Source organism: Macrotis lagotis, chromosome X (genome assembly GCF_037893015.1).
Source record: "Macrotis lagotis isolate mMagLag1 chromosome X, bilby.v1.9.chrom.fasta, whole genome shotgun sequence".
Taxonomy (NCBI): Eukaryota; Metazoa; Chordata; class Mammalia; order Peramelemorphia; family Peramelidae; genus Macrotis; species Macrotis lagotis.
In genome coordinates this window covers 379,608,029-379,621,342 of record NC_133666.1, presented here as the reverse complement: position 1 = coordinate 379,621,342, position 13,314 = coordinate 379,608,029, and the positions used below count along the sequence as shown (strand labels likewise).

Below are 13,314 nucleotides of genomic sequence, written 5' to 3'. Positions count from 1 at the left end.
TAACTCTCTGAACTTTAGCTTTTTCATATATAAAAAGGGCATACAATACCTGTACTTCGTGTTTCATAAGATTATCAGAGATCATTTTTAAAAAATTTTTTTGTTTAAGGCAATGAGGTTAAGTCACTTGCCAAAGGTCACACAGTTAGGCAATTATTATGGGTTTGAGGCCGGATTTGAACTCAGATCCTCCTGATTCCAGGGCCAGTGCTCTATCCACTGCACCACCTAGCTGCCCCTGATTATCATAGATTATTACAGTTTAATATTTATAATTCTTTAAAAAGTTTGTATTATAGATGAAATATTTAATGAGTGTAAGCTTTTAATGTCTTTTTTAATAGTGCCATCCTTCTTTTGCATATATTTGTAGTTATTCACTATTTATGCTGGGTATATTATTGTTTTTGTTTCCTTCGTTACAATGCAAACTCCTTGTGAGTGAGAATTATTTCATTTTTAAATTTATATCCGTTAATACTTTGCAAAGTGCCTTTGATAGAGTAGGCATTTAATAAATACATACTGGTTGATAATTATTATATTTATAATAAGCAATAGTAAATAATAATATTGTGTCTAACATTACTGTTAAGATGACCACATGGCATTTAATTGAATACATATAGAGTTTTGCTAGACTGAAAGTTCTCTTAAAATAAAGCAAAATCTGCCTGCACAAAATTGTGCCCATTGTTCCCTTTGCTGTTCTCTATATAGTAATACAGTATGTCTCATTCTACTTTCATAGACTATAACCAGGCCCCAGTTAGTGCTAGTGAATCTTTTGGAATGGTTAGATATATTCAAATCTACCCTATTTTTGGTTCTATTCTTCGCCTTTTTTTTTTTTTTTTTTTTTTGGTTTATGCAAGGCAATGGGGTTAAGTGGCTTACCCAAGGCCATACAGCTAGGTATTTATTAAGTGTCTGAGGCTGGATTTGAACTCAGGTACTCCTGACTCCAGGGCCGGTGCCCTATCCACTGCACCACCTAGCCACCGTATCTTTGTCATATTTTTATACCAAATGAGTAGGCTGTGTCAGTTAGGTTTTTGTTATCTCATAATATTCCTTACTCTTGATACATATAATTCTTTTCCTACAATTAGACTACAGGTTTCACAAGAGTATGAATTGGAGAGAAGTAAGATTGAGTATTAGCTATCACAGTACCTAATATATAGCTGTGTGTGTGTGTGTGTGTGTGTGTGTGTGTACACACACAGTGGGAATTTAGTAATTTTATTAAATGTTACTTTAAAATCTAGTTTTGATTAAATTCCTGAAGTTTACATGTTTTAGTCACTTGGAACACTCTCACATTAAAAAAAAATTTTTTTCTTTCCCCTTATCTGGTCACCTTTGCCCCTCACCATCCTTGTGGTGCATCCCCACTCCTTCCCCCCCCCCCCCCCCCATTGTTATATTAGACAGCTCCAGTGAATCTGACTGTGATTCTGTTGATGATAGCAGTTGTTCCAGCAGCTCGGACTCTGATGTTTTTGATGTAATTGCTGAAATAAAACGCAAAAAAGCTCACCCTGATCGGCTTCATGAAGAACTCTGGTATAATGACCCAGGACAGGTTTGTATGATTTTTTTTTTTAAACAATTGTTCCAAAGGGATTTGGGGTTATTGGTGACTGTTCTCATCTGTACATTTCTGACTGCCATACTTAGAAGAGAGGTGTGCTCAGCAGTGCTGACAGAATTCCATTTCTTGCATGCCTTATGTTGTTGTTTAGATCTTTTTTTCTGTTTGTTTGGGGTGGGGGTTGGTTTCAAAGTTTGACTCATAGCCAAACATTGCAGAGTTGAGATTTTCTGAGTCATCTTTGACCAACTCTCTTAAATTCTGAGCTGTGGTTTATTATAACACATTAGATTGTCCCTAAAGATATTTTGACCTTATAAATAACTTCAGGTTGCTTATAATATTTTCTTTTGAACTTGGCAGCTACATTTCTGAGAAAATAAAATTAGAAATGTTTTCTGTAGCTTTGATTGTAGGAATCTGTGCTTAGCTCTCTAATGTCAATTATTTAGTGTAATTTTTTGTGATTTCCCAAAATCTGGTATTCAGTCTTTTTGTTTCATTTTGTTTTGGGGAGTAGGATTGTACTTAGCTGTACACATAAAACCACTATAGTTGAACTTCTACTGGCTTATTCTTTTTTCTTCTAATCTGGTTATGGTTATTATTGAACTATCATCTAGAGATTTCTTTTTATACTTTTTGCTTAATATTTCTTGGCATTTGAAGGTTTTTTCCTTCACTTATTTACTTAATGTCTTTACTTTTTTTTTTAATCTGGGAATTTCCTTCTGAAATTTTTTTTCCCATTTCACTGCATTTTGTTGTTCTTTAATTTTATTTGACATATTTATTATTTTGAATTGATGAAAGGAAGCAAAAAGAACAAAAAAGTCAATTTCTTACTCATTCACCTTGCCAGAAGATTCTTCCCTCTGAGAATTTTTTTAAAAGATTCAGAAAACAAAAAATGGCAAGTAATTCAGTATAAACACAATTAGAATTATGTTAGGAACATTGAAGTCCAGAAGGAGCCAAGCTTAATGATGAAGGTCAAGAAAAAAGAAAAATTTTAGTTAGATTTTTAGTTAGATTGGGAGCAAAAGAATCATTGAAGAAAGAAGACCTTGAGGTGGATGAAATGAAGGTAATTAATATATGATGATAGGATGACTGTAAGGCAATCAAATTTGCTTGTTTTCTCTTCCATAGAATGTAAGAACAGTAGAAAGCTGTTCATCAGATAGCAGAAACCTAAATTAGGTGAAAAGTTAGATAGCATGTAGACTATCTACCATGTTAACTAGGCACAGAAAAACTTCTTGGTAGTATTTGGAAAGAGCTGGCAATGACTATTAGTGTGATTAGGGAACTTTGAAAGAATTTGAAATGGAGAAAATGGCTAATAATAATGTTTGTTTATCCTTCATTTTCAAAGAAGACCAAGACATCAGGGAGGTAATGGCATGACAAACACATGAATTGGATTTGAATGAAAAGGTGCTATGCTAAGTCACCAACCTCACTTTTTCCTCCAGAACCATCTGGATACAGTTGCCAGATTTGAATCAGGACAATTGGAGATTGCCCTGAATGTGAGGCAAACAGGGTAAAGTGTCAGTGGCTGAATTCTAATTCCTGTCCTCCTGATTCCAAGGCCAGTGCTCTATCTACTGGGCCACCTAGCTGCCCCTTAAGAAAATGACTCAAGAACTGGAGAAACATAAATGTGTCTTTATTTTTTTTTTCTTTTTTTTAAAGATTTTATTTATTTTCAGTTTTACAGTGTTTCCCTTAATCTTACTTCCCTCCTCTCACCCCCCACAAAAGGCAATTTGCCAGTCTTTACATTGTTTCCATGGTATACATTGATCCAAATTGAATGTGATAGGAGATAAATCATAAGAAACATAAAGTGTAAGAGATAGCAAGATCAGACAATAAGATATCAGTTTTTTTTTTCTATATTAAAAGTAATAGTCCTTGGTCTTTGTTCAAACTCCACAGTTCTTTCTGTGGATACAGATGGTATTTTTCATCTCAGACAGTCCCAAATTGTGCCTTACTGTTGCACTGATGGAATGAGCAAGTCCATCAAGATTGATCATCACCCCCATGTTGCTGGGTGTACAGTGTTTTTCTGGTTCTGCTCATCTTGCTCAGCATCAGTTCTTGCAAATCCTTCCAGGCTTCCCTGAATTCCCATCCCTCCTGGTTTCTAATAGAACAAGAGTATTCTATGACATACATATACCATAGTTAGCTAAGCCATTCCCCAATTGAAGGACATTTACTTGATTTCCAATTCTTTGCCACCACAAACAGGGCTGCTATGAATATTTTTGTACAAGTGATATTTTTACCCTTTTTCATCATCTCTTCAGGATATAGACCCAGTAGTGGTATTGCTGGATCAAAGGGTGTGCATTTTTGTAGCCCTTTGGATGCAATACCTGAGTTCAAATCCGGTCTCAGACATAAAATAATTACCTAGCTGTGTGGCCTTGGACAAGCCACTTAACCCCATTGCTTTGCAAAAACCTAAAAAAATTTTTTGACTCAGTTCTGTTTATATTTTAGAAATGAGTCCTTTGTCAGAAATACTAGTTGTAACGATTCTTTCCCAGTTTACTACATTTCTTTTGATCTTGGTTACAGTGGTTTTGTCTGTACAAAAGCCGTTTAATGTAATCAAAATCATCTAGTTTGTTTTTAGTGATGTTCTCCATTTCTTCCTTATTCATAAACTGCTTCCCTTTCCATAGATCTGACAGGTAAATACTCCTTGATCTTCAAATTTGCCTATTATATTGTTTTTTATGTCTAAATCCTGTATCCATTTTGATCTTATCTTGGTATAGGGTGTGAGGTGTTGATCTAATCTTAAGTTTCTTCCTTACTGACTTCCAATTTCCCCAGCAGTTTTTATCAAAGAGAGAGTTTTTATCCCAATAGCTGGACTCTTTGGGTTTATTAAACAGCAGATTACTATCATCGTTTCCACAAATCTATTTCTTAGCTAATACCAGACAGTTTTGATGACTGATGCTTTATAATGTAATTTTAGATCTGGTAGGGATAAAGCTCCTTCTTTTGCACTTTTTTTCATTGAATCCCTGGAAATTGTTGACTTTTTATTTCTCCATATGAATTTACTTACAACATTTTATAGCTCCTTAAAGTAATTTTTTGGAATTTTGATTGATAGAACACTAAACAGATAGATATTTGATAGAATTGTCATTTTTATTGTATTAGCTCAACCTATCCACGAGTAGTTGATGTTTGCCCATCATTTGAATCTAATTTAATTTGTGTAAGAAGTGTTTTGTAATTATTTTCAAAAAAGTTTCTGAGTTTGCCTTGGCAAATTGACTACCAGGTATTTTATATTGTCTGAGGTGACTTTGAATGGGGTTTCTCTTTCTAGCCCTTCCTGCTGTATCTTGCTAGTCATATATAGAAAAGTTGAGGGTTTATGAGGGTTTATTTTATATCCTGCAACTTTGCTAAAGTTTCTAATTGTTCCAGTAGTTTTTTGGATGATTTCTTGGGATTTTCTAGGTATACCATCACGTCATCTGCAAAGAGTGAGAATTTTGTCCCTTCCCAATTCTCATTCCTTCAGTTTCTTTTTTTCTTTTCTTATTGCTGAAGCTAACATTTCTAATGTGATATTTAATAGTAGTGATGATAATGGACATCCTTGTTTCACCTCTTATCTTATTGTAAATGCCTCTAGCTTCTCCCCATTGAATATAATGCTTGTTTATGGTTTCACATAGATAACTGCTTATTTTTCTAAGGAACAGTCTGTTTATTCCTACACTTTCTAGTGTTTTTAGTAGGAATGGGTGCTGTATTTTGTCAAAAGCTTTTTCAGCATCTATTGATATAATTATATAATTTCTGATAGGTTTGTTGTTGATATAATAAATTATACTAACAGTTTTCCTAATAATAGAGATTCATGTATAAGAGGAATCTGTTTAAAAGGGAATAGAGTATATTAAGTTTTACCAAGTCAGGTAAAATCAGACTTTCTTTGTGGACAAGATGTAGAAGTATGTGCTAAGTAAATTATGATTAGTTAGGTTTGGTACTAGTTCAGTTATAGCACTCCAAAAGAGGCTGTTGAAAGGTTGAACTTACAGTCAACTTCGAAGACATCCTGAGTAGAGCATCCTACATCTCCCTTGTTAACATTCTGATCCAGTGATCTGATCTCTGAAAGCAGAGAAAGTTGCAAATGCCATCAGGTCTGGTGGAATGGTAAGTACTTTGGACAGCAGTGTCTGGTACAGGAGGATTTCTCTCTACAGATTATAGATGTGGGTCATATAAAGTAAGAGGTCATGCTAAAAGGAATGAGTGTAAAGTGCTACAATTTTATAATTTTATGAGATATAGTGATATAGCTATGAATAGCATTTGAGATTGTTAATGGATTGTAAATCTACCATAAGTTAGCACTGCTATGTGATAGACTTCTAGTTTATATTAAGAGAAATATTGTTCAGAAATAGGACAGCTATCATTCCATTGTACTCTGCCTTCATCACATTCTGGCTTAAGAACTATGTTGTGGATATAAGCATATCCAAGAAAAGGTGAAAAGGATATAAAAAAATTAGAAAGACTTTGTATTGAACATATTCTAGATGGGTGGAGTAGCTGAGTGGTGTGTTGGATGCAGTGTAGGCCTGATGTCAGGAAGATTGATCTTCCTCAATTCAATTTGACCTCAGGTACTTACTACTTGTATCTAGGGCTAATCACTAACTCTGTGCTTCAGGTTCCTCATCTGTCAAATGAGCTAGAGAAGGAAATGGAAAGCCACTCCAATATCTTTACCAAGGAAACTCAAATGGGGTCACAAAGACATAACCAAAAACAATAATTGAACTAAATAGGAGGATAGTTAAAAGGAACTGGGTATGTTTAGTCTCTAAAAAAGAAGCCTTCCTTAGTGGGTAGGAAGGTATTTTATATTTTCATATATTAAAGAGGAATTAGACTCAGGATCATTTTGATATGGATTTTGAGTTGGAAAGAAAAAAGCAAAATTAGGAACAATAGGTAGAAATAAGAAAGATTGAGATTTAGTTCCTACCATTTAGGTCTGGTATTTAAAAATGAAACAAGAGGCAACACTGGGAATTAGTACATTTCTTCCTCTATTGCCTTGTCCTTATTTAGCATTTTATCAGTGACATACCTGAAAGCAGAAACTAGATAATCACTTAAGGACACTAAAGAAAGAATTCTTATAAAGTCTGGGTTGTAAGATCATGCATTTAGTACTGGAAGAGGCCATGCCCATACCTTTACCTCTTTAGCTTTTATTTGGAAAATAATCATGATTGAACAAAATAAATGATTAATTTCTCCCATATTTGTTTTGCCTGTCTAACCAAATTATACTCATCTCAAAGGAAAAGATATATGTCGTAGCATTGTTTCTTTCATGTAGTGAATATCTTAGAAACGTTTATTGTAAAAATGACCTTGCTCCTTGTTAAACTGAGTGTCAAATAAAATTGAGGAGTATAACATAAGTTTAATACCTCTAATACATTTTTCTCTGACTCTCAAAGATAACATTATTAGTTCTGATTAAGAGTGATTAAAATTTTTCACTTCAGGTCATCTAGAAGGTATTCTAATTGTTTTTCTAAAGTTAAATTAGTTTCTCCAAAATTACGTTAGTTCTTTGAGGAAAAAGCATTTTTCCTAAAAATAAGTAGTTGTGGAACTGTATAGACAAGTCTAAAATAAAATGAGGGCATGGAAGTAAACTGACATTGATATTTTCTTATTGACTATTTGAATAACACTCAGAACTAATGTTGCTTTTTGATTTTCTTTTATCTGGATACTTTGCAGCTTTATGGTTTTAGAATATCCACTTAATCTTCTGACCCTGACAGGCTTTCAGGGGCTTCAGGACTGATGACGTGAAAGCTGAAACCATTTTTGAGACATCATCTTTCATATTTTTTTTCCTTTCATAGAATAATGAAATTTCCTTCTTTCTCGGACAGATGAATGATGGCCCTCTCTGTAAATGCAGTGCAAAAGCACGACGGACAGGAATCCGGCACAGCATCTACCCTGGTGAAGAGGTAACTGTTTTGGAACATTAGACATTGAAGTGCCTGGCCAGTGGGGTGGGCAGGCAGATGCCAATACTTTCCCTCTTTACCAAAGCTGTATGTGTATTAAAAAAAAAATACTCATTTTTCAAGAAATTTCTTTGACAACTGACAGATTCAAAGGAAACGGTGTAGAATCTCCCTCAAAATAACTGACTTTGAAGATGAGTACTTTGGGAAATTTAAATAGATGTTTTATTACTTCACTATTCAACTCTTTTAACTTCGTGTCAGAATTATCTTAAACAAATTTCCTTTATAATTAAGGTGCATGGGAAATAAAAAACCTTAGATATGGTTTAGAGGTATTAATTTCTTCCCTTTTTGATTTATTGTTTTTTAGTTAACAAAAATCTCCTATCTATGCTTCTCCTTAATGAAAAAAAAAGACAACAACCTTATAATACATATATAGAGTAAAAACCATTGAGTATGTCCAAAAATATCAATATCATTCTGCCCCCTGAGTCTATTACCTCTCAAGTCAAGAGGTGGGGAAATGCTTGATCATCGGTCCACTGGAATCATGGAACGTGACTACTTTGATCAAAATTCTTTAGTCTTTGAGTTTTTACAGTGTTTTTATTGAAAAAAAATCATTCTCTTGGTTCTTCTCACTTTACTCTGCTATAGCTCATGCATATCATCCCTTTTATAGTTTTTTAATAGTGTATCAATTTCTTCAATTGGTGGCTACTCTTTAGTTTCTATCTCTGTCACTAAAAAGTGAGCTGGCAAATCAGTCATTAATTTCTAAAAATAAGTAGAGTTCAGTATATAAAGAGGATTCTTGAAGACTTTCTGGAAAATTAATTTATCATTCTTGTTGACTATACACAAGGTGATTAATGGTTTTCTTTTCTCCATAATTTTGTTTTGTATTTACTCTCAGTTGCTTTATATTTCTTCTTAGTTGCACTGTGTGTATGTATTGGGTGGGGTATGAGTTTCAGAGAGGGTAAGTCAGTTTTCTAAGGTTATCAGCTATTTAGACATATCATAATTTTCTTTAATTTTATTTAAGGGAAAAATAAACACACACACACACACACACATTCATCACCCTCTCTCCCCTTAGAAGTTGGTTCTTGTTCTTATATAAAATCCTTTTTTTTTTTCCTTTTAAGCCTATCAAACCCTGTCGTCCTATGACCAACAATGCTGGCAGACTCTACCACTATCGAATTACGGTTTCACCTCCTACAAACTTTTTAGTAAGTACTTAAACAAATACTAGCCATTTGATAATCTATTGTAGCATCCACTTATGGAATCCTTAGAAAAGGCTCTATCTCTCAAATCTCCTTTTAATTTGTTCCTTATAATCTCAGCAACTAAGGTCATCTTAATGATGTGTCTATATCTATATATGTGGGTATGGGTATATAATACATATAGGGTGCCTGTTTTGGAAGTTGGTTTACTGTGCATAATTTATTCACATTGAGAGAAGACCTATTGCATTTTGACCACAACTCAGAAATTCATATTTCTTTGGGGGCATGGAAGGGGAAGGATCTATTTTGGATTATGTATCTTGCCCAGGATCATACAGTTAGCATGTGTCTGAGGCCAGATTTGAACTCAGGGTCTTCCTGACTTTAAGACTAACAGTCTGTGCACCTGTGTCATAGTTATTATTAACCTGAGTAATTAGTTGTCTTTAATATGAGTCAAAATGTAATGAGATTGGGGCGGCTAGGTGGTGCAGTGGATAGAGCACCGGCCCTGGAGTTAGGAGTACCTGAGTTCAAATCCGGCCTCAGTCACTTAATAATTATCTAGCTGTTGTGGCCTTGGGCAAGCCACTTAACCCCATTGCCTTGCAAAACTAAAATATATATATGTAATGAGATCTAGGAACAGCTTATTTCCTTTTTTTCTTTTTTTTCTTTTTCTTTTTAAATTTTTTCCCCCAGTTATATGAAAAAGCAAGTTTCAACATTTACTTCCAATACCTTGAATTCCAAATTCTTTCCCTTCCTCCCTTCATTGAGAAAGTAAGTTACTTGGTATAGGTTAAAAATGTGTTGCCATGAAAAACATTACTACAGTAGTCATGTTGTAAAGGTAAACATAACCCCACACACAGAAAGAAAGAGAACCTCAAGACAAATAAATGGAGGAAAAAATAACTATGCTTCAGTCTTTATTCAGATACCATCAGTTTTGTCTCTGGAATGAATGACATTCTTTATCATAAGTCCATCAGAGAAATTGCTTCAACATTTTTCCCCCACAGTTCCTTTTTCTAGTTGTATTTCCCTCAACCCTATTAGTCCCTCACCCCCATTTATTCCATTCTCTGTCTTCTTAAGAGTATTGTATTTGACTACCCTCTCCTATGATCTTCTCTCTCTCTTCTATCACCTACAGCCCTCCCTCTCCCCTTCCTTGAGTTTAATCCTCACATTTCCAGTTAACTGCTATATATCTCCATCTGTATCAGAGACACAACTCTGCAGGCTGGACCTGCTTTTGGTCAGAATTGGGGCAACCAATTTTGTTTGCATTGATACTAGCTTAGTTGGTGGTGCCTCTTCCTATTGCTGCTCAAAGATTTCTGACTAACTTTTCTAATGCCATATTGTAATAAAAGGCAAAACTTATTACAGTTTCTTATTGAATTTCTTGGCAGCTTTGTGGGCACAGTGGATAGAGTCCAAGGCCTAGAGTTAGGAAGATTAATCTTATTGAGTGCAAGTCCAGCCTCAACCACTTCCTGTGTGACCCTGGGAAAGTCACTTAATCCTGTTTGGCTCAGTTCCTTTATAAAATTTATACAATGAACAGGAGAAGATAATGGCAAGCCACTTCAGTAACTTTGCCATGAAAAATCCCAAGTTGGGTCGTGAAGAATCAAACATGACTGAAAAACAACTGAACATGACTATTGTATTTCTTGATCATTATTTACCTGTTGAATTTTGGTTTTGGTTTTTTTTTTCTGGAGTGGGAAAAGGGAACTGATCTTTCTACCTTCATTCAGGTAACCTGACCAGAATTCTTTGCATTAACGTTTTCCAAATTACAAGATAGACTCTCAAAAGTTGAGTGATAACTACAGTCATGTACCTAATGGAATTTGAATCCAGGACTCTTGACTCCCAACTACACACAGAAACCCTAACATTCCTGCTTCGTAGCTGTAAGGATCTTTTTTTTTTTTTTTTTGCAAGGCAATGGAGGTTACGTGGCTTGCCTAAGACCATATAACTAGGTAATTATTAAGTGTCTGAGGCCGGATTTGAACTCAGGTACTCCTGACTCCAGGGCCAGTGCTCGATCCACTAACCACCTAGCCACCCCCAATCTTTTTTTTTTTAATATAATTTACCTTGTGTTATCACACTTTATATTGTATCATGCTTAGTCACCAGTGTTTCTTATACACCTTTCCCCTCACCCCTTTTAGAGTGTGGCACAATTTCTTATCCATGATGGATACTTAACATACTCTCATACATATCATTCTCTCCTCATTGCAGTGATTCTGAATTCCTAACTGTATTGTACATATTCCATTCCCTATCCCCCATTGATAATTTCCTTTACTCCTATTGCCCTCAATCGGATCCCCTTTCCTAAACCTTCTCTATTGTGCTCTTCTGGACCTATACCTTGTGCTCCCTTAATTACTGCTCCATTTAGTTAAGTAACTTGCTTCCATCTGAAACCTTTTCCATTCCTACTCCTTCCATCTTCTTGGACTTAGTGAGGTCTGACTCCCTTCTGATGATCTAGCCATCCATTGTTCTAGATGGGAGATTTGGAATTCTTGCTCCCTATTGGCATTCCTAGATTTTTCTGCCATCATTAGTCAGTAATCTTTCCTTCTTTGAAGTTCATTCAATTCATATTTATTACTCATTCAAGAAATTAATAACCTAGTTACTTACTAACCTCTAGAACACTTTTCTTCCTCAACCATTTCAAGTGCTGGTTTAGTCTTTTCACCCCTAATGTAGTTCTCTTCCTTGAGGACTGAAACATAAATATTGGTACTGCCTCAAACACTCTTACTTCCCAGATCCTCAGTTTATTCATTGCCAATCATCTGAATTTAATTTGATTTTTTCAGTCAGTCACAAGTGTTCCATTTCCATATCTATAAACTCTTAAAGTTTTTCCTTAGACTTTAAACCAGATAATTTGTGGATTCACAGTTCAGATTTTTACATAATTTGTCCATGGACATGGGGAAAGGAGAGAAGCATGTGAGCACAAGATTTGTCAAGGACATAGACATATTTTTCACCCTCATCAATATTGATATCTCCTTGTCTTCTGGATGTGTCTCTACTCATCCTCCAACAAAACCTCTCTTGAAGTGTCTTTAATCCATTTCCTTTCTCTTCTTCTGATGTAAAACATTTCCAAATTTGTCACAGCTGTGAAAGAAGAAACAATTCAAAAGGATAAAAAAACCAATATCTCAGGATGTCAAAATGAGCACATAATTTAGCATAATTAAGACATAATGGCTGATACCATAAACCAGTTAGGCGAAGGAGGAATAGTTTACCCATGAGATTTATGGAAGAATTTAAGACCAAGCAAGAGATAGAGAATGTTTATGAGCTGCAAAATGTTTGATTTTGATTCCATTAAATTGGAAAGCTTTTATACCCAGTATTTTGATAAAGCTCCCATTTCCAAAATATAAAGAAAACTGAGTCAAATTTTTAAGCTTACAAGTCATTCCCCAAAAGAAAATAAGTCTCAGATGAAGAAATTAAAGTTACCTGTAGCCATATATCAAAATCTCTAAGTTACCATTGATAGAGATCTGCAAGCTAAAATAACTCTGAGGAATCACCCTTTCCCCTTTTTTTCACTTTTAATAATATCTTATTTTTTCCAACCACATGTAAAAATTGTTTTAAATATTCATTTTTGTAAGATTTTTTTTGAGTTCCAAATTTTTCTCTCTACTTTCTTATTCCCCATCCCCAAGACAGCAAGAAATCTGAAATGGGTTATGCTTGTATAAATCATGTTAACCAAATTTTCTTATTAGTCATGTTGTAAAAGAAGAATTAGAACAAAAGGGAAGCACAACAAGAAACAAAATTTTTAAAAGTGAAAACAGTAGGCTTTGATCTGCACTTAGATAACATTTTTTTCTCTGTGTGGATAGCATTTTCCATCTCAAGTCTTCTAGAATTATTTTTGATAACTATTGCTGAGAAGAGTTAACTCTATCATAGTTGATCATCACACAGTATTGTTACTGTGAACAATGTTCATCTGGTTCTCCTCACTTCACTCATCGTCAGATCATAAATGCTTCCAGGTTTTTCTGAAATTAGAATCTGAAATTTATTCAGCCATTTTTCATTTATGGGCATTCCCTCAGTTTCCAATTCTTTGCCATCACAAAAAGAACTACTATAAATATTTTTGTTGATATGGTCTTTCCCCCCCTTTATGATCTCCTTGGGATACAGACCTAGTGTTGGTATTGCTGGATCAAAAAATATACACTGTTTTGTAGCCCTTTGGACATAGTACCAAATTGTTTTGCATAGTGGTTGTATCACTTCACAACACTACCAGGGCATTAGTGTCCCAGTTTTTCCTTGTGCCTTCCAACAATTATCATTTTCTTTTTCTGCCAAT

General features: G+C 34.6%; 1 protein-coding gene across 5 annotated transcripts in view; it reads left to right on the top strand.

Annotated features, from left to right (window-relative positions):
* Positions 1 to 13,314, top strand: part of DROSHA (drosha ribonuclease III) — a 97,195-nt gene that overhangs the window by 24,388 nt on the left and 59,493 nt on the right. For all 5 annotated transcript variants that reach the window (XR_012471664.1, XM_074201718.1, XM_074201716.1 and 2 more), the window contains 3 exons: positions 1,434 to 1,588; positions 7,582 to 7,662; positions 8,820 to 8,906. Coding sequence is in view for 4 of the 5 variants with exons in the window: in XM_074201718.1 (XP_074057819.1) it covers positions 1,434 to 1,588; positions 7,582 to 7,662; positions 8,820 to 8,906 (323 nt within the window). In the remaining variant the exon portion in view is untranslated. The remainder of the gene's footprint in view (positions 1 to 1,433; positions 1,589 to 7,581; positions 7,663 to 8,819; positions 8,907 to 13,314) is intronic.